The sequence below is a fragment of the Caretta caretta genome, chromosome 1 (genome assembly GCF_965140235.1).
Source record: "Caretta caretta isolate rCarCar2 chromosome 1, rCarCar1.hap1, whole genome shotgun sequence".
Classification (NCBI taxonomy): Eukaryota; Metazoa; Chordata; order Testudines; family Cheloniidae; genus Caretta; species Caretta caretta.
This window is the reverse complement of record NC_134206.1, coordinates 350419779-350441245: the sequence shown is the minus strand read 5'-3', so window position 1 is coordinate 350441245 and position 21467 is coordinate 350419779. Positions and strand designations below refer to the sequence as shown.

The 21467-nt window shown below is 59.7% G+C and overlaps 1 protein-coding gene across 3 annotated transcripts in view; it reads left to right on the top strand.

Annotated features, from left to right (window-relative positions):
• Positions 1-351: 351 nt before the first annotated feature.
• Positions 352-21467, top strand: part of CCDC136 (coiled-coil domain containing 136) — a 38715-nt gene continuing 17599 nt past the window's right edge. For 2 of the 3 annotated variants that reach the window (XM_048836792.2, XM_075124595.1), the window contains exons 1-3: positions 5667-6119; positions 10255-10458; positions 12575-12649. In XM_048836792.2, coding sequence (XP_048692749.2) covers positions 5942-6119; positions 10255-10458; positions 12575-12649 — 457 coding nt within the window. In that variant the 5' untranslated portion in view covers positions 5667-5941. Of the gene's footprint in view, positions 462-5666; positions 6120-10254; positions 10459-12574; positions 12650-21467 lie in introns of those variants that run through there. The other variant, XM_048836793.2, reaches the window with a different exon arrangement.

The window sequence follows — 21467 nt, the reverse complement described above, 5'->3', positions numbered from 1 at the left end:
CCCGTTCCCTGAGGGGGGGAGGCCGCAGGGCCATGCCCCGGCTGCCACGCCCCACCCCAGAGTCGGCTGCATTTCCCCTGGGTGAGCGATCCCAAGGGGCTGCGCAGGGCTGGGGCCGGAGCACGGAGCATGGCTCTCCCGGAGCAGGGGGCCCCGATCCTGCCCTGTCCGCGCCCGGGGCTCGCGTGGCCCCCGGTAACCCCCCCGACCAGGCTCCAGAAGGCGAAGAGTTAAAGGCCTCCGTGGGGGAGGGGGGGTGAACCCCCCCATCGGCTGCAGCGGAGCAGGCCGGAGGGGGGTTTCTCCCGCAGCAGGCCCTGCGGGGGGCCCCGCTGGATCCCGCCCCCAAGCTGGGGGGGGCGGCCCTGCTCCGCCCCCGCCCCCGCCCTGGCTCCGCGTCCACACAGCGGCTCGGGGAGCGGCCATGGCGCAGCAGCCGGGCCGGAGGCAGGAGCGGGCAGGTCAGTGGGGCTGCCGCCCCCCCCCCGGACCCTCCCGTCCCCCCGCCGGGCTGCCATCCTCCCCCAGTGCCCCCCCCGCGCCGGACACCCCCCCCCGCATCTCTCCATCCCCCCCCGCCGAACCCTCCATTCCCCCCCAGTGCCTCCCCCCCGCCCCGGACACCCCCCCCGCATCTCTCCATCCCCCCCGCTTGGCTGCCATCCTCCCCCAGTGCCCCCCCCGCGCCGGACACCCCCCCGCATCTCTCCATCCCCCCCGCCGGACCCTCCATTCCCCCCTAGTGCCCCCCCGCCCCGGACACCCCCCCGCATCTCTCCATCCCCCCCGCTTGGCTGCCATCCTCCCCCAGTGCCCCCCCCACGCCGGACACCCCCCCCAGCATCTCTCCATCCTCCCCCAGTGCCGCCATCCTCCCCCAGTGCCCCCCCCCCACGCCGGACACCTCCCCCCCGCCGGACCCTCCAGTCCCCCCGCCGGGCTGGCATCCTCCCCAGTGACCCCCCCCCCGCCGGCCCCCCGCCCGCATCTCTCCATCCTCCCCCCACCAGGCTGCCATCCTCCCCCAGTGCCACCCCCCCCCCGTGCTGGACACCCCCCCACATCTCTTCATCCCCCCCGCCGGCTGCCATCCTCCCCCAGTGCCCCCCTCCCGCACCAGACACCCCCGCCTGCATCTCTCCATCCTCCCCCTGCCAGGCTGCCATCCTCTGCCAGTGCCCCCCCCCGCGCCGGACACTCCCCCACCAGACCCTCCAGTCCCCCCGCTGGGCTGCCAAACTCCCCCAGTGCCCCCCCTCCAGATGCCCCCCCCACAGCCCTCCACCCTCCCCACTGGGCCCTCCACCTCCCCACAGCTCTCCATCCCTTCGCCGTTGGGCTGCCCCCCACCCCACATGCTGCGCCCTCCACCCCCCCAGCACCCCCAGAGCAGGGAGTGGGGGAGTGAGCTGCCCGGCTGGGATCGGGGGCTGGGCTGCGAGGACCCCAGGGGTGCCCGGCTGGGATCGGGGGCTGGGCTGCGGGGACCCCAGGGGTGCCCGGCTGGGATCGGGGGCTGGGCTGCGGGGACTTCAGGGATGTCTGGCTATGTCCTGGGGCCAGGCTATCTAGCACGATGCTCTGTCTGGGTGGGGCTGCTCTGCTGGCATGGGGATGGGCACTTAGGGGCACCATGGCTCAGCAGAGTTGGGGGAGAGCTGTGCAGTTCTCCTGGGGGCACATCTGTGCACGTTGCCCTGCGAGGGGATAAGGGCCCACTGCTTGCGCTGGCCGAGGGAGCTCTCCTTTTGCTCCATTGGGCTCAGCCCAGCTCTTTGGAGCAGAGGGACTTGGGTTCTAGTCCTGACTCCCCAGGGTAGAGACCAGGTGTCCGTTGACTATGGGGGGGGGTATGATGGGGCACCTCTGCCTGGGCAGGCAGCTGGCCTCTGTGCCAGGCGACTCCCCTCCATCCCTGGGAGCTCAACGCACATTGGCTGCATTCCTCCCCCCGGGAATGGCACGTGACCCAGTTATGTAATTAACTTGTGGACGCAGATGAGGAGCTGTTTCTGGATGGGGGGAGAGGGGGGCGAACGTCCCAGCCCTGCAGCCTCCACCCTCCCCAGAGTGACCAGGGCTACCGGGAGGGAGAGGAGATGCTGGAATGGGTCCGTGTGTGGGGCATGGAGGGGCCCCTGTCCAGTTGCAGGGTCAGAACCCTGGAAAATGATCCTGCACTGGCCCCTGGAGTGCGGGGGACAGGCTGGCTCCCCGAGTCCTGACGCCCTCCAGTCTGTGAGCAGAAGCAAGGGCACCATGGTGCTGTCCTGCCCTGGCATCTGAGCACATCAAGGCGCATTAGACATTCAGCCTCAGAATCCCCTGCCCCGGCGAACTCAGGGAAAAGCATCCGTGACAGGATTGGAACCCAGGAGTCCTGGCTCCCAGCCCCCTGCTCTAACTGCCAGACCCCACTCGCCTCCCAGAGCTGGGGAGAGAACCCAGGAGTCCTGGCTCCCAGCCCCCCACCCCACCTCTAACCACTAGACCCCACTCCCCTTGCAGAGTTGGGGGCAGAACCCCAGAGCATGTGTGTGTTGGGGGGGCAGATTGGGGGTGCCAGGGAGCTCACCCCCCATGTGCTGTCACAGAACAGCAGCGGATGGGGGTGTGGGGGGAGTGGCTCTTGGAGTGCAGCGTCCTGGCTAGGATCAGCGTGGGCCGACGGCTCTCTGGGCTGCCCATTCCCACTGGCACAGGGGCTGTGCGGGGAGGACTGGTCCATGGGGCCTGTGAGGAACCGGAACTGGGCTGATTCGCTGCCATGGCTTCCCCCTTGCTGGGCAGCGGCTCTGCGCCGAGGGGATGGACTCTCCCAAGCTCCGCCCAAGAGGCAAGCCCCTCCCGCTTGTGCCAGAGTGAGCCCGCGGGTTGCTGGGGTACCTGCCATCAGTAGGTTTCAGAGTCAGTGCCCCCCCGGGGTGGGGTGGTGGCGGTGCCCATCGCTCTGAGCTGTCTGCGGGCACAGGCACGGGGCACTTGGTCGCCCAGGCTGGGGCCCTGTGTGCACCTGCCTCATCTCCCCTCCTCCTGCGACTTTCACTGTCAGCTTCCCTCCTCCCCCCCCCCCCCCGCCCCAGTCACTCTCCTCTCTTCCCCTGCTCCAGCCGCTCTCTCCCGTCCATGCTCCAAGGGGGCAGTAGTTTGGGAAGGGCTTGGCCGAGAGAGGGATGGGGGGGGGCTGCGGGTCGGGAGTGAGGGGCACTGGCAGAGCTCGGTGGGGGGAGTCCAGGGCTGGGGGAGCAGGGGGCTGCGGGTCAGGAGTGAGGGGCACTGGCAGAGCTGGGGGGGACCCAGCGCTGGGGTAGCAGGGGGCTGTGGGTGGGGAGTGAGGGGCACCGGCAGAATTGGAGGGTGGTGGTGGGGGGGAAAACGTCCCTGCCCCTCCCCAGAGCACGCTCCAGGGGGTGGGTCCGAGGCCCCCCCAGGAGCCCAGCCGGTAGGTGGCAAAGGTGAGATTCCCAGGGGTTCTGGCCCCTGATGTCTCTGGGCTCCTCTCGGTTGTCATGGGAACAGGAGCGTAATTGACAGCGGGGGCCCAGTGCAAAACATAGATCAGGGTTAAAAATAGCCCAGAGGCTAGTGGGGGGGCCAGAGGCTGAATGAAGCAGCCCAGACACCTGCCCCCCCCCCTGTGCCCCTGTCGGGCTGGGTCTGATTGGCAGTGCGGGGGAGTCCGCCTGAACGCATGGGGCAGGCTCACCTCAGAGCCTGGCCCACAGGTGTGGGGAACTCGGTGCCCCCCCCCCCGTGGGACCCGCTGCCAGGCCGGGTGGGCGTGTCAAAGAGTGAACTCTGTTGTGGGGTGCGGGGGGCATGTGTCCCTGTGAGATCCTGGCCTGCCCGCCCTGTGTGGGTACGAGCCACTGCCCGGCTCTGCCAGCCCGGCTCTGGGTGTCGGCTCTGCCCCGGGCTGCTGTAACGGCGGGTGGGAGGGGTGCAAGATTGAGCTGGGGGGGCAGAGATGGGGGGGTACCGAGGACTGGAACAGCAGATGGGGGCTGCAGGTCAGCTTGCCCTTCAACCCCCCCAGTCTGCCACCTCCCTGAGGTTCTCGCCCTGGGGTCTTGCCCATCACACAGCTCTGCCGGTGCTGCTCACTCCTGACCCACAGCCCCCTGCTAGCCCAGCCCCGGGTCCACCCCCCAGCTCTGCCGGTGCCCCTCACTCCTGACCCACAGCCCCCTGCTAGCCCAGCCCCAGGCTCCCACCCCCCCAGCTCTGCCGGTGCCCCTCAGACGCTTGCCGGGCGGTACAAGCTTCACTTGCTTCCTGGGTTGCAGCTCACACCCCCGCCTCATGCTCCATGGACCCGTCCCAGCGCTGCCGGGCACCGGGCACAGCCACGGCCTGGGGACTGGCCTGGAGAGGAGACTCCCGGCCCAGCTTGGCCTCGACCAGCCTGGCCCGGTCCAGCCTGCTGAGTTCAGGGGCAGACGGTGGCATCTTGTAGCCCAGCGTCAGAGCCTCTGCAAGGCCTTAGCCCGGGGGCTGCCCAGCTGCTCTCCTGCCTGCCCGGTCCCAGCTCGCCCCGTTGGGCCGGCTCTGGACAGCGGAGCCCAGACCGCAGCCTCCTGCCCCTTGGTGTCGTCCTGCCTGGCTCCCGCCAGGCCGCGATCCCAGCTCCCCCTAGTGGCCAGCCCCAGTGGCCGGAGCAGCCTACTACTCCCTCCCGGCGGGTGGAGCCTCTCCCTTGGCACGCTCGGGGGAGCTGAGGTGCTCGGTGGTGAGGGGCCTGGGGTGGGTCCCCAGCAGAGGCAGTGTCTGTTACGCCCCCGTCACCGCTGCCCCCCCGTGTGTGGAGACCCTCCTGCAGGGGGAGCCTGGGTCTCTCCCCCACGCCGGCTGGGTGGGGCGCAGCCTAGCTCGCCCGTTGGATTCCCAGCCCCCCGCCAGTCGCTCGCCTCCCTTCCCCCCGGCTCTGCAGCCCGGGAGAGCTCGGCTGTCCCGGGCAGGTTGGGGGTCTGCAGGGAGAGTCCTGCACCGGGGCCATCGTCTCCTCCACTCCAGCGGGCCTGTGGCTGGGGCGGCTCCGGTCCCTCCCCATGTGGCCCAGACAGCGCTGCTGGCCCGGCTGGCCATGCATTATTGAGCAGCCCTAGGCTCTGGGGCTCGCAGCTCTGGGTGGCTCCGCCCCTCCCGGGGAGCCCGATCTGCCCACTGTGCAATGGGGCGAGGGCGGGGGGGGGTCAGCCCCCACGACCCGGCTGGCAGCCTCAGCAGAGAGGCTGGGGGCTGAAGGACTTGGCTGGTGAGCCAACAGGGCCCTCTCTGTCCATGCGCCATCGGGGCTGCCGTGGGGCCCAGGGCCCAGAGCCCTGCACTGGGAATCAGGAGATCTGGGTCCTGTGCCACTGGGGTTCTCTTCCCAGCGGAGGTGCCTGTCCCGGCCTCCTTCCCGACGGGCTAGACCCGCTCTGCGCGGTGATGGGGTTATCCCGGGCCTTCTGGGGCAGGGAGGCCGGAGATCCCAGGGGGCGGGGAAAGAAGCAGGATAAACCTCGCTTTTGTTCCTTTTATTCCTCGTGGAAGGGATTCGCTGCTCACAGCTGGGCCTCCATCGCCCCAGCCCTGGCCGAGCCAGCCCTGTGGTCTCACGCTGCGCACGGGAAGGGGTGCCCTCCCTGCGGATCGACGATTTCCCCCGTCCCCATTTATTACAGCAGCACCAAGCGGGCACCCCGAAGAGCCGACGCTGGAAATCGGCCAGACGGACCCCGGGCGGGAGAACGGCCAGAACGAGCTGTCCCATGCGAGTGCCCCATGACTTGTCTTCTTCGTGGGGATGGGATTCCGGGCTGGCGGAGTGGGAAGAGAGAATCCAGGGCTCTGGACAGCCAGCTAGCCCCACTCCTCTGGAGCCCAGACTCCCCCAGCTACCAGCGCCCCACAGCTGGGCTGCAAGGAGCTCATTGAGAGGAGACCAAAGAGCCCTCTGATGGATGTGCCCAAGAAACCAGCCTGCTGCCTGGCTGAGGATGGAGCCCCCCGGCCGCCCCAGTGCGATGGGACAGGGAATGGTGCATGGGCCCTGTCAATGCTTTTCACTGACCACTTCCCTCCCTCACTGTGGATCTCAAGGCACTTTAAGGAGTTCATCCTCCCAGCTCCTCTGGGTGGGTGGCTTGGGATCCTTACCCCTATTTTACAGAGGGAGAAACTGAGGCACTGGATGCTGAATGGACTTGCCCAGGGCCACAGAAAGAAGTCAGTAGCAGAGCCCCGGCCTGCCTAGCTCCTAGAGCTGTCACAAGCCCCTGCTCTCCGAGGCAGAGTTGGCAAACCCAGTGGGATGGAGCTTGCCAAGGAGATTGGGGTTGCACTAGGAGCCGGCTGGCTCCCTCCTCTGTCCCTACCAGACAAGGGAGAGTCACTCTAAAGCGGGACGGGCTGGTGCCCGGGCTTTCAGCATGCTAATCGAAGAGAGGGTCTCAGCTAGCGAGTCCTTGCTCCAGCTTGGTTCAGGGGAGCAGTGGTGGGATCTCGGATCTGTCTGCAGGAAGCGTGTGTGGGGCAGGGACTCATTTGTTGGCTGCTTTTCCAATTGTGCAGGTAGAAACATTATTGCAATAACTCCAGGGCCACCCTGGACAGCCAGAGCTCCCCAGCGACAGCCGAGCTCGCACCCAGACCCCCCCTGCTCCAAATGCACCGGCCGCAGAGCTAAAGGGGACTCATCACTAGCTGATCGCAGTATAGTGCATATGACACAGGGGTGCACAGTTCTGACCCAGACATCCCTCCAGTTCGTTACTGAATCTGTGGCACTCATGGTGCAGGCCTCGTAACATGTCGTTCGGTGGCAGCTCCGTGCGATGTTGCAGTTTGGCTGAAGACACCCACCTGCCAAGGAGATTAAAGTCGAGTGCGCGTGAGCCCCGTGCTTTTCGGGCCGGGTCATGGGCTGTGCTGCAGGCTCCTCCCAGGGGAGCAAGGCTGGCTCAGGCTTCATACCCCTGCACCAGCTTCCTGCATCTCCCAGAGACCTCCCACCGCTCCTCCAGTCAACCCAGACCAGACTCCATGTCCCTGAGGCTTGGGGTAAAAAGCAAGCAGAAGAAACAAGTTATTTTTCTGGGTGGGGAACAGCCTCTCCGTCGTAAATCATCAAAATCGGGGACCACTGCGCTCCTTAAAAATACCCTTTGTGTGTTTAGCAAAGGGCCATGTCCCTTCGGGCCAGCGCAACAGAGACGTTGTCTCAGCCTCTTCCTACGTGACTGTCCAAATAGAAAACACTTAACTCTGCTCAGGTGGTGGGGAGAAGAGAATTTTGCAAGTGTAAAGGCACCATGGAGGTCAAATCTGCCCAAACCTCGGTTTTGTAAACAGAAGCTTAGAGTAGCTGTAGGACCAAGAGAATCCAGTCTCTGGGTTTATTTTAGTTTCTTGTCCTGTCAGTTCCCGTTAGACTGGATTGTTAAAGAACGCCCGCTTTGTCCTGCGGGGTCCGTAACCCGGCCCTGGCCGCCTCCAGCCAGGCCTGGCGAGTTGGCAGCAGGACCGGACTAGCCTGGTTTCACTCTCCAAGATGAGGAACCTGTGGAAAGTAACCGAGGGACTGGGGCTGGAAGAACTGACCGGTTTCATTATCTTGGGAGAGGTTTTCAAAAGCAGCAGGGGGAGGCAAATGCCCGGCTCCCATTGGCCTTCTGTGTGGGCATGGCCCGCTCCTATGTGTCTTTGAAAGTCTGCCCCCTGATTAAAAAACAAAAGGTTTTAACCTGATGCTGTTGCTTTAAGAACATAACAATGGCCAGACTGAGCCATGGTGTATCTAGCCCTGTCTCCTGGCTGGTGCCAGACGCTTCAGCGGGAATGAACAGAACAGGGTAGTTATCGAGTGATCCATCCACTCTCGTCCACTCCTAGCTTCTGGCAGCCAGAGGCTAGGGACACCCAGAGCATGGGGGGCTGCGTCCCTGATCCTCCTGGCAAATAGAGGCTCGGGATACCATCCTTGCCCATCCTCCTGGCTAATAGCCATTGGTGGACCTATCTTCCGGGAACTTATCTAATTCCTTTTTGGCCTTCACAATATTCCCCTGGCAATGAGTTCCACAGGTTAACTGTGTGTCATGTGAAGAAGTACTGTCTTTTGTTTGTTTTAAACCTGCTGCCTCTTACTTTCATTGGGTGACCCCTGGTTCGAGTGTTATGGGAAGGGGTAAATAACACTTCGCGATTCACGTCCCCACATCAGTCATGACTTTATAGACCTCTAGCCTATCCCCCTTTGGTCAACTCTCTAAAACACAAGGAGGCAGGAATACCACAAGAGTAACTCATTCCCATTGTATGGACTGGGCCAAGTCCATCCCTGGTGTGAGGCCACTGACCTCGTATTTCATACCCTGGCCCATTACACTTTGTCCGTAAGCTTGTCAGTTCCGCTCAGGCGGCTCCATGGATCTCTGTCCTGTGACCCTCCTCTCCCGTCGCTTTAACCCCGGGGCAAGGCTGTTGACGTCAGCGGAGTTAATCCAGACTGATGCTGGTGTAAACTAGAAGAGAATCTGACTGAGGCTGGGCCATGTGGGGACACTGAGGGCTGCTAGGAGATCCCTAACTTTGGGATTGCCCGGCGTCCTGCGGGAATGAGGTCTGATCCTATGTGCCCCGTGTGAGTAACTGGTCATGCTGGGGTTAGTCCTGGGTGTGACGTTATTCACGTTCACGAGCATTTGCAGGATTAGGGCCTACCTTTGTCATCTGGCCATTGCATGAACTCAGGTTTGACGTTTCTACGTGCTTAAACTAGCTGCATTCTCCCCAGACGCCCCCAAAGGGGGAGGTGCCACAGATTCCCTGAAGCCCACTGGGGACTTGGCGGATGCTACAGCTTGTATATGGCAGGCGCCCAGATGCCATGGTGAGGGGCAGCAGCGAGCGATGGTTCAAACCGAGCAGTCGATGATGTTCCCCATTGCGGGGGGGGGGGAGGGGTGTTAGATGGGCAAACGGGCAGGACGGAGGCAGTGGGTGGGGCCCTGTGTGGTCCATTTTTCCTCCTTGTAAGCTGAACCCCCCGCCCCAGGGAGTGGGGAGCTGCCACTGTCTGTGTTACAGGCAAAGTGAGGAAAGACAGCCGCCAGCCCCCCCTACCCCCGGAGAGCAATCCTCTCCCCAGCCCAGAGCACTGGGCGCCCCTGAGCCCACCTGCGGGGGCTAAAGCCCAGTTCGGTAATTCCTGGCAAGCGGCTGGATAAACACGTCCCCTCCTGACTCAGTGGCTCTGCTCCGTGGGCATGTTCAGAGACCAGCCTGCTCGCTCCAGCCCTGCTCCTCACCCCCGCGAGCCTGGGAGGGCAGGGGGGTGTCACAGGCTGGAGCCTTTGGGTCCCCCTGGGTTAGCTCACATCTGGCCTGGTGAGCCTGCCCAGCTGGGAAGAATCTCTGCCCCTGGAGGGTGCCGGCAACAGGACAAGAAGAATCCGCCCTTTCCCTTGAAGCCTGGGCGCCTCTGATGGGGTGGCGCTGAGAGGGGATCCCAGCCCTTCACCCCTGCCCAGGGTAGCAGGGACCTGCCTGCCAGGTCATCTGTCCTCTCCTGCCATGCCGAGCAAGCCACGTAGGGAGGAAACAAGTGTATGGAGGGATGGTGTGTGCTTGTGACGGGTGGAGAAACGGGGACTCTGCGGGGGACCCCAAGCCCCTGGGAAATGCCTGCCCGTGGCCCCGGAGCAGTGGTCCTGTGAGCGCCAGGGGTACACAGTGCCTGGCATGGGGGCTTAGCAGCATCGGTGGAGGTGACTCCAGCCCCTACCCCTTTCTCCAGTCACCATGGGGGCAGAATTTTAACGAGCGGCTCTGGGAAACCCCGTCAATTCTCCCCCATCTGCCTCCAGCCAAGCCATTTCTCTCAGGCCCCTGGGGTCAGCTCTGGATGCACCTCAGGAGGGGACCCCCTTTTTCATCCCTGTGGCTGCCTGTGTGGGCCCGGCGGGTGCCCCACCTCGAGAGCCAATTGGCTGGAGAGGTTCCGCCCGTTGCCGTCAGGTGGAGCCAGTGGGTCACGTGCGGCGGGGCGGAATCCGCTTCTCCAGCCGGGCCAGGGTGGCCTTTGCCCCTCCACGCTGCAATGACTCAGAGGTTTGTCTCTGCCGCGGGCTCAGAGGGCTGGTACCAGGCTGGCATGGCAGGGGGTGGTCTGGCTCCCTGCTGCGAGCCGTGGCCTGGGGCACAAGCAGTGAGTGCATTGCGAGGGGCTGGAGGTCAGCGGCAGGTGGCTCACATAGTGTTCCCTGCCAGGTGATGTGGATGCCCCGGACCCAGAGGAGGAAGAGGAGGAGGATGTGGGGAAAGTGGGCTTCACGGAAGAGGACGACAAACAGCTGGACCTGACGGACCAGGAGATGGACGACCTGAGGGCCCAGGTGCTGCAGCTGCTGAAGGAGCTGGAGGAGACGCGGGAGCTGGCAGTGAAGCACGAGGATGACTCACTGGAGCTACAGGGTAAGGGCGGCACACGCTGGCCTGGGGCCATGCGGAGTCGTGTGAGCAGGAGAGCACGGGAAGGTGACTTGTGTGCACAGGGCGTCTCTCGTGAACTCCTGGCACGGTGCATGTTCCACAGAATCATATAGACCTCAGGAGGTCATTGAGTCCAACCCCCTGCTCGAAGCAGGACCAACCCAACTAAATCATCCCAGCCAGGGCTTCGTCAGGCCTGACCTTAAAAACCTCTAAGAATGGAGATTCCACCACCTCCCTAGGGAACCCATTCCAGTGCTTCACCACCCTCCTCGTGAAATAGTGTTTCCTAATATCCAACCTAGACCTCCCCCCCTGCAACTTGAGACCATCACTCCTCGTTCTGTCATCTGCTACCACTGAGAACAGTGGAACCCCCCTTCAGGTATCATAGAATCATAGAATATCAGGGTTGGAAGGGACCCCAGAAGGTCATCTAGTCCAACCCCCTGCTCGAAGCAGGACCAATTCCCAGTTAAATCATCCCAGCCAGGGCTTTGTCAAGCCTGACCTTAAAAACCTCTAAGAATGGAGATTCCACCACCTCCCTAGGGAACCCATTCCAGTGCTTCACCACCCTCCTCGTGAAATAGTGTTTCCTAATATCCAACCTAGACCTCCCCCCCTGCAGCTTGAGACCATTACTCCTCGTTCTGTCATCTGCTACCATTGAGAACAGTCTAGATCCATCCTCTTTGGAACCCCCTTTCAGGTAGTTGAAAGCAGCTATCAAATCCCCCCTCATTCTTCTCTTCTGCAGGCTAAACAATCCCAGCTCCCTCAGCCTCTCCTCATAACTCATGTGTTCCAGACCCCTAATCATTTTTGTTGCCCTTCACTGGACTCTCTCCAATTTATCCACATCCTTCTTGAAGTGTGGGGCCCAAAACTGGACACAGTACTCCAGATGAGGCCTTATCAATGTCGAATAGAGGGGGACGATCACGTCCCTCGATCTGCTCGCTATGCCCCTACTTATACATCCCAAAATGCCATTGGCCTTCTTGGCAACAAGGGCACACTGCTGACTCATATCCAGCTTCTCGTCCACTGTCACCCCTAGGTCCTTTTCCGCAGAACTGCTGCCTAGCCTTTCGGTCCCTAGTCTGTAGCTGTGCATTGGGTTCTTCCGTCCTAAGTGCAGGACCCTGCTCTTATCCTTATTGAATCTCATCAGATTTCTTTTGGCCCAATCCTCCAATTTGTCTAGGTCCTTCTGTATCCTATCCCTCCCCTCCAGCGTATCTACCACTCCTCCCAGTTTAGTATCATCCGCAAATTTGCTGAGAGTGCAATCCACACCATCCTCCAGATCATTTATGAAGATATTGAACAAAACCGGCCCCAGGACCGACCCTTGGGGCACTCCACTTGATACCGGCTGCCAACTAGACATGGAGCCATTGATCACTACCCGTTGAGCCCGACAATCTAGCCAGCTTTCTACCCACCTAGTTGAAGGCTGCTATCAAATCCCCCCTCACTTTTCTCTTCTGCAAACAAAGTAAGCCCAGTTCCCTCAGCCTCTCCTCGTAAGTCATGTGCCCCAGCCCCTGGTCATTTTCGTTGCCCTCCACTGGACTCTCTCCAGTTTGTCCACATCCCTTCTGTAGCGAGGGGCCCAAAACTGGACGCAATACTCCAGGTGTGGCCTCACCAGATCTCTGTCATGTTCTCTCAGGTCCCCATGCATGGGGCACCAGGGGGGCTTGTGATCTCTCGTGAGCACCATGGGGCATGGGGGGGCTTGTGCTTGCACAGGTTCCCATGCACAGCTCCCTCGGTGCCATGTGCTTTCCCGTTCCCTTGGGCGGGCTGGGGTCCACGCAGGGCTCCCAGCCCTGCCCATGCCCTTCCCATGTCCCTTCTGTCTCTCTCCAGATGCTCGTGGCGTGGCTGGGGGCAATTCTCCCTCTCCCCCCTGGAGGGCTCAGCTGGGCTCATGTTCCCCCAGGACGTCCCTCCCTGTGTACCGTGGCATGTAGACCAGCTGAGGCGCTGGGGGCCTGCAGCCCCATTCCTCTGATCAGCATGGCAGGGCGGGTGCAGGAGCAGGGTCTCTGCACGCTGCCTGCTGACCTTGCGCTCTCTGCTACAGGCTTGTTGGAGGACGAGCGACTGGCCAGTGCCCGGCAGGCTGAGATCTTCACCAAACAGATCCAGAGGCTCCAAGGTAACCCCCCCCCCAGCAGTGAGTTCCACAGGTTAATTATTGCCCGTGCTGGGGATAAAATGGTTTCCTTTGCTGCCCGGTCACGCCATGGTGTGCTTGTTCCCAGACTGGGAATACATAGCACTGGTGGACTGGCCAGGGCCTTCCCTGAGCGAATGGCCTTTCACATGTCCTGCCTTGCTTCGTGTTCTGACTCTCCCAGAAATTAGATGGAGCAGTGGCTGGCGATGGGCTCATTTGGCAGACAGACAGACATTAATCCCAATGTCCTGGCCAAATTCCAACTCAGGCAATTCCGTTCTCGCTCCTTCCATCCCCTTGAAACAAGATTCCTCTTCGCTTCCTGTCCTGAATGGCCGGGCAGCATTGCTGTGGGCCTTTGAGCAGCTGCCAGGCCCCGGCCCAGCAGTGGCCGCCCATCACTGCTTGGCCGGGTGATCAGTTGGGTTTGCGGCTCTCTTTCCAGATCATTTAACCCTTTATTTCCCAGCAGCTGCCCCACTCTGCTGCAGCCCTGTGGGGCAGGTGGGGCAGGTTCCGCCCGTTGCCGGCTCCCCATTGAGCGGCTGCCGCTGGGCTCCCCCGTTGCCCCTGCTCCCAGGCACACGCAGCGCCCCCAGGGGTGTCAGCTCAGAGGGCTCAGGAGAGGCAGGGCCGAGCCACCTGCTGCTGCTCTAAACAAAGCACTCTCCAGAGGGCGAGTAAGATAGGGGACTAGAGATGAGCCCCAGAAAGGGGTTCCCTATGGCTCAGGGGGCTGTGTGCTAGCTAGATCGGGGCAAAGGGCAATATCCTGGGTGTCCAGCTCTACTCCACCCCCTACAGCAGGCCTGTGGGGCCTTCCTCGGGCTTGCGGGCGCACAGACTGCCAGTTATCACTCGGGGCAGGCCTTGGGGTTGCTCTAATCTGTGCTGGTGGCTTAAATGGATTAAAAACTGCCTAACTGCTGGGGCTCGCCCTGCTCGCTGTGTGGTAGCCGTGTTGGTGCCAGGGTATTCGAGAGCCAAGGGAACGTCTTTTAGCGGAGCTTTGCTGAAGTGGACGAGCCTTCGGGCTTCCCCGAGCTCTTCTGCAGGTCGGGGGAAGGGAACCAGAGCGGGCAAGCGAATTATAAGGTGGGCCAGATCAGGCAGAAGGGGCTCACTCCTGGGACGCTCTGGCCCAGCTTGTATTTCGCTGGGACGCTCTGGTTCCCTTCCCAGCTCGGGGGAGCTCAGACACTTGTCTGGGCCACTAACGAAAGAAAACAAATGACACCCCGCCCCCGTGGTTTGGGTCACCCGCTGTAAGTGTAAACCGGGAGCCAGCGTTGACGGGGTGTTTCCAGTGCGGTCCTGCAGGGATCGGCTCCTGGCCCTGTGCTATTTCCTTAATGACCTGGGAGGAAACATTCACTCCTCCCTGGCAGTTTGCAGAGGGCCCAGAGACGGGGGAAGAGGGGGCGGCGAAGAGGACGGGTCAGAGACACAGAGCGAGCTGACTAGCTGGGCACAAGCGGACAATGTGTAATTCAATACAGCCGAAGTGGGGTCCCCTGTGTCCAGCCCCCCCTCCCCCGCATCATGGCTGGGGGGTGGCTCTGCAGTGCCCTGTTAATTTCTTCCGACCCAAACTCCACCAGGGATTGCCTCACCCACCCGCCAGCCCTTTGCAATTCTCCTCATGAACCACCGAGTCCCAGGACGGCCCCCCTAGGGTGAGCCTCCCCTCGGGTCCTCCCACACTTTCCCTGCCTGCGGCCTCACAAGGGAAACCCCATATCTCAGGTCTTTCGGCTGCAGCGTGCCCACACCCAGCAGTCTCCAATTCCCCCTGCCCCAGGCCCTCCTGCTGGGGCCTTTGCTGCTTTGGCTGGAGCCACAGATTCCTGGTCTTGGGGCCCAAATCCTTTGGTGTCAGGGTCTTCTGCCTGTCTTCTTTCCTGCCCTGCGCTCCAGCAACCTGCTGCCCTTTATAGGAACCACCCGATCCAGCCCAGGGGTGCCTCAGTAGTTCAGCTAGACCCAGATCCGCCCGCCCTAAAGGGGCAAGTCACCCTGATACGGGGTGAGGCTGTGTTCAGAAGGGCTAATGCGATCCTTGGATGCAGAAGTAGGCGCAGGGAGGGTAAATTACATCAGTATTTGGCACTGGTGTGGCCATGGCTGGAATCCTGTGTCCTGGTCTGGGGGCACGCAGGGGTCTTCTGGGGGTACATCAACTCATCTAGATATTGGCCTAGTTTTCCAACAGGCTACGTAAAAAGCACTAACGAAGTCAGTACAAACTCAGATTTCGCCCAGATGAAATGAGAAAGTCGGCAATCTGTCAGTACTAGGGTGCTGGGTCACTTTGGTATTTTTATGTCTGATTTTGTAAGCAAGTGGTTTTTAAGTGAGGTGAAACTTGGGGTATGCAAGACACGTCTGACTCCTGAAAGGGGTCCCATCTTCTGGAAGGGCTGAGAGCCCCTGGATTAGAAAACCTGCCCTGTGGTGATAGAGGGGACAAGGTGGGCAAGGTATTATCTTGTAATGGACCAACTTCTGTTAGCAAAAGAGACAAACTTTCGCACCACACAGAGCTAGGGGGACCAGACGTCCTGGTGTTATTGGGACCGTCCTCATAGAAGGGGCTTTGTCTTATATACGCAACTAGACCCAAAAGAAGTGCTCCAATTTTTCACGCTTGCCATCTGGTCGCCCTACCCAGAGCCCTTCTTCTGGTCTGCGATAGTGACAGACTCAAGGAGCTCCACAAAGAGGAGGTTAAGGGGTGACTTGATCTCAGTCTGTAAGTATCTACTAGGGGAACAAATATTTGCTAGCAGGCTCTTCACCGTCGCAGAGAAATGTGTACTGCGACCGCAACAGCTGGAAGTTGAAGCTAGACAAATTCAGACTAGAAATAAGGCATGTATTTCTACCAGTGACCGCAATTAACCATTGGGACAGTTTACTAAGGGTCGTGGTGGATTCTCCATCACTGACCATTTGTAAATCAAGACGGGATGTTTTTCTAAAAGCTCTGCTCTAGGCGTTACTTTAGGGCCGTTCTCTGGCCTTTGTTATAGGGGAGGTCAGACAAGGTGATCACAATTGTCCCTTCTGGCCTTGGAATCTAGGAATCTAAACTTGGGGTGGTGCAAAGGCCCTACCCCTAAAGACCCTTTTCTCTACAGCTCCCTGCTTTGAGCACAGCCCCAGCCCTGGGAGGCATTCAGCCGAGATGGAGCCATGATGGCCCTTGGAGTGGGGCCGGCACAGAGATCTCGGTTCTGTACTCAGCTCTGCTACAGATTCCCTGTATGACCTTGGGCAAATCACTTGAGCTACCCCGTGCCTCAGTTTCCCATCTGTAAAACGTAACCTGTGTCTGTATAAGAATAACGTTTCCCCTTTCAGATCTTCTGCTTCCTTTGATTGACTGTATTTTCGGCTTTATTCCTCTCCCCCCCCCCCCCCGGCTCATTTTTAAAAAAAGCATGAACCTTGTTTTGATTTGTTTTTTTTTATCTCTGTCTGGGGAATATTTCCCTTGAATTCAATTACAAAACACCTCTGCTCACCTCAGGGCCACGCACTCTGCTGGTTGTGTTTTGGGCTATGGAACTCCCTGCCGCAGGAAGTTGTTGAGGCCAAGAACTCATCCAAGCTTCAGCAAGGGATTGGCCATGGCTCTGCAGCATTATTAATGACAACAGACATTCCCGCAGGGCTAGCAGAGCGCCTGGCTCAGGGTCTGAGCTGGTCTCTGATTAGTAGACACCTAAAGTGGGAGGCCGATTATTCCACGTCTGCTACTGTGGGGTTCTCACACCTTCCTGTTAGTTCCTCTGAAGCATCTGGTGCTGGGCACTGCCAGTGACAGGACATTGGGCTCGCGGGGTGTTCGTTGGCTCTCATCCAGTCCGGCTGTTCCTATGTTCCACACGAGGACAAATATGCGGGGTGGAGGACCCCCCAAACTCCTCAAACAATTGGTGACGTGGTATTTGGGGGACCTGCTTGGTCACTCACTGGCACCTTTATATTCTGATCCGTTTGACCCTCACACCCCAGACGTGTCCCATGCTCCTCTGGCGGCTGGGAAAATCGATTTGGGCTCAGCTTCCCTGCCAGCGTGTGGTGAGGTTACCGGGTCCCCTCTGCTGTGATTTCTAGCCCCGACTCCATTACTTAGCGCTGTGTGTGTGCACGCGTGCACAATGGAGCTGTAAATAGCACCTGCCCTGGCTGGTACGTACGTGTTCACACTCGTACGTGAGCACACACTCACACGTGTCTGCTACCAGGCAGGTGGGGAGTCTCTTCATAGTTCTGCAGTCCCAGGCCTGAGGAAATGGACAGCCAGGAAGAGCCTTACTGTTGCGGGACCAGCCAGAGCACAGGGCGCTGGGGGTTTGGAGCCCGTCTGATTTAAAATCCTAGTGAGCTAGGTCCCTCCTGGCCTGGACGCCACTGGCCTAGTGGGTCCCCTCGGCCCATCCCTCGGCCAGTGTGGAATTATTCTCTCCAGTGTGTGCACCCTCGGCCTCCCCCGAGGCATCGCTCAGCCCAGCCAGATGTGGTCAGAGCTGTTCTCGTGGGACCGCCTGGTCTCCCAGCCCCCTGTGCTCTGTCCCTGTCTGTCCTTGCTGGATGCAGCGCTGGGGCGATCCCCTTTGTGGAATGGAAAAAACACGTGAAAAGCGTGGGGCGGCATGTTCTTGTGCGGGACATTTCAGGGGAACACCAACTCCCGTAGCAGGGCGGGTACGTGTCTGCCGCCCTCAAGGAGACCACACAGTTCTCGTGAGCTTCCATGTCATGTATGAAATGCTCCTTCTGTTCTGTTTTAACGCCTTTCGGTACATCTGAAAATACGGGGCAGTTGCGCTAAGGGACAAATCAAGAACATAAGAATGGCCATGGTGGGTCAGACCAATGGTCCATCTAGCCCAGTCTCCTGTCTGCCGACAGTGACCAGTGCCAGGTGCCCCAGAGAGAATGAACCCAACAGGGCAATTATTGAGTGATCCACGTTTCCACCTGTTGCCCAGTCCCAGCTTCCAGTGAACAGAGGCTTAGGAACACACAGAGCGTGGGGTTGCATCCCTGCCCATCCTGGCTAATGGCCATTGACGGACCTGTCCTCTGGGAACTTGTCTGGTTCTTTTTGAACCCAGTTACCCTTTTGGCCTTCGCAACATCCCCTGGCAAGGAGTTCCACAGGTTGACTGCGCATTGTGTGAAGAAATACTTCCTTAGGTGTGTTTTAAACCAGCTGCCTGTTAGTTTCATTGGGTGACCCCTGATTCGTGTGTTTTGTGAAGGGGTGAATAGCACTTCCCTACTCACTTTCTCCACCCCAATCGTGATTTCATAGCCCCGTGGCAAGGCGCCTCCCCGCACCACGGCGGGCTCAGCGCTCCCCCCTCTGGCGGTGGGGGCTGGGAGGAAGTCAGCCCCTCTCTGGACGGTGTTTACTCTCCTGCTGGACAGGGGGGAGGCTTATTTCCCAGGCAGGCCCGCGCAGTGCCCCTCCGCTAACTGGAGGGAAAAAAGAAACGAGTTCAACTACAAACCAAGGGTGAATAACGCTCCCACTCTCCTTTGGAGTGCGGGTGGCAAAGGATGCAGACAGCCCTTAATTGGTCTCGGGGTCCCTAATTGACATGAGGTGACCCCTTCTCAGCTTGTAGGGAAAAGGACCTTAATCATTCTAGGGCTAATTCTCCTGCCTTCCAGCTGTCCGGCCTGACTTCGTCACGGCCTCTGTCACATCCCCCTCCATGGTCTCTTTCCCAAGCCAAACAGCTCCAGTCTTTTTAATCTCTCGTCACATGCAAACTGCTCCAGACCCCTACTGATTTGTGTGGCCCTCGCTGTACTCTGTGCAATTCCAATGGATCTTCTCTGCGACGGGGCAACCAGGGCTGCACGCAGTATTCAAGCTGTGGGCGTACCATGGATTTATACAGTGGCATTACGGTATTTTCTGTGTTATCTATCCCTTTCCTAATGGTTCCTAACACTCTGTTCGGTTTTCTGACTGCTGCTGCCCATTGAGTGGATGTTTTCTGAGAACTATCCACAGTGACTCCAAGATCTCTCTCTCGAGTGCTAACAGCTAACTTAGACCCTCTCGTTCTGTATAGTCAGGGTTATGTTTTCCAATGTGCATCCCTTTGCATTTATCAACAAGTTAATTTTATTTTCCATTTCCTTGCCCAGTCACCCAGGTCTGTGAGATCCCGTTGGAACTTTTTGCAGTCAGCTTTGAACGTAACTAATTGGGGATGATACCATGAAATCAGGGGTGGGGGGTCACTTTCCACAGCGCTGCCTCCCCAGAGCAACTCAAACCTTCTCAGCCTGCAAAGCCTCTGCTGGTGAAGTGCTGGTCTCCCACCAGAGCTAAGCACCGTACAGAAATCACACATCTCCTCTGTGCTCTCCCGGGTGGAATCAGAACTGCTCAGGTGTGTCTCATAGGCCCTATACTGCTAGCAACTGACAGGGATTCTTCTTTAGCTCCCCGCAGGTGGGGCTTTTGGAGCAGTTATTCCTACTGCTTCCAGGAGGATCCCTGTGTGCCGAAGCCCTGCCTGGGTGTAGAATCGTTACAACCGTAACCGAAAAGCTTCTCTGCTCAGAATAGCCCCCTCCCTTCTCTGACACCTCCCCCGGGCCCTGTGAGGCAGAGATTTGTAGAACATAAGTAAGGCTAAGATTTTGTCAGGGACATTTTTTGTAAAAGTCACGGACAGGTCACAGACAAAAAAGAAAAATTAACAGAAACCGTGACCTGTCTGTGACTTTTGCTAAAAACATCAGTGATAAAATGGGGATCTGTGGGTGCCCACACCACCTGCAGCAGCTGGGGGCTGTGGGGTACCCCTGCCACCCGCAGCTCCGGGGGTCCCCCCACTGCCTGTGGGGGCTGGGAGCTGGGGGTGCTCCCATCTCCAGTGTCAGCCAGGAGCTGTGGGGTACCCCCGTCGCCCACAGCTCCAGGGGCCTGCGGTGGCCAGGAGCTCGGGGTTCCCCTGTGGTGGCCAGGAGCTAGGGGGTTCCCTGCCACCCGCAGCAGCTTGGAGCTCCAGGAGTACCAGAGGTGGTGGGGGTACCCTGCAGCTCCCTGCTCCCACGAGCAGCCCCTGGGGGACCCTGTAGCTCCCGACCACTGCAGGCTGAAGTCACGGAGGTCGCTGGAAGTCATGGATTCCGTGACTTCCGCAAACCCGGTAACTAAATCATAGCCTTAAGCATAAGGACATAGGGAGCCTTGTGATGATCTGCTCTGATCTCCTGTGTAACCCTGGCCAGAGGACTCCCCTGAATTAATTCCTGTTTGAAAGAAGGAAGATCTTTCGGAAAAACATGCAATCTGGATACAGAAATGGTTAGTGATGAAGAATCGGCCACGACCCTGGTGAATTGGTCTAAAGGTCAATTACCCTCATTGTTAAAAATGACGCTTTCTTCCCAGCCCGAGTTTGCCTAGGTCAACTTCCAGCCACTGCAGCTTGTTCGACCTTTGTCTGCTTGACAGAAAAGCCTCTGTTATCAGATTCTGCCCCCATGTGGGTACTTATGGACCGTGATCAAGTCAGCCCGTTGCTTTGGATAGATGGAGCTCCCTGAGGCTGTCACTGTAAGGCTGCTTTTCTGATCCCTTCATCCTTCTTGTGGCTCTTAGAATCATAGACTATCCGGGCTGGAAGGGACCTCAGGAGGTCATCTCGTCCGACCCCCTGCTCAAAGCAGGACCAATCCCCAATTTTTGCCCCAGATCCCTAAATGGCCCCCTTGAGGATTGAACTCACAACCCTGGGTTTAGCAGGCCAATGCTCAAACCACTGACCTATCCCTCCCCGCCCCTTCTCTGGCCCCGCTCCAATTTACCAACATCCTTCTTGAAGGGCAGGCTCCAGAACCAGACACCGAATCCCAGCCGCGGTCGCCCCAGTGCCCAAGACAGAAGTAACAGAACCTCCCTTCTACTCCTGCTTACGTAGCCAGGCATCGCATTAGCCCTTTTGGCCACAGCGTGTTCAGCTGATTGTCTCTGTGACCCCCCCAGTCTCTTTCAGAGTCTCCGCTTCCCAGGATAGAATCGCCCTGTCTCAGAGCCCCTGGGTCAGGGCTTCGCCCCCAGCTTTGGAACAGTCTCTAGGACGAGCCCTTCTACGGGGTCTCGCTCTTTCTCCAGCGATGGCCACGCAGCCTCCCCGCCTCCTAGACTGAAGCTATGGGGTTCCAGCCCTTCTGTTTCGCACCGGGAACTCCGCTCAGCCAGTCCCACGGAGACAGCCCGTTGGGAGGGACTTGGTCACTCCGCAGGGATTACTGGATTTCTGGGGCATGGGCTTCCAGTGTCTGGGCCATTGGGCTTGCCATTGTCTTCTCGGACCCTCCATTGACATGAGGTCAGCCTCGGCCAGTCCTTTTTAATGACCCATCCAGCTCAGACAGCTGGGGGACATGCACGCCTATGTCTTCCAGCCTGCCCCGAAAGCAAACAGTCCCTTTCCCCACACTGGGTAACCATGTAGCGTATATGGGAAAGTGAGGCATGCGTAGGGGTTTCCGGGGGTTAGTTGAGTGCTCTGGGCTGACAGCGCTGCCTAATGGCAATGCTCTGGGGTGTGCCATATCACGGGGAGAGTCCAAAGGCCCCTTTACTGAGTGGCTATAGTTCAGGGGGTAGAGTCGCCTAGGGGTGGGGGAAGGTAGGGGAACCCAGGCCCACCCTACTCCACAGGGTTCCGATCCGGAGCCCTTCGAAACAGTGGATCCTGCCACAGGGTTCCGGTCCCGACACCCTCACGTGCATTCCCTGTGTCGCTTCCGC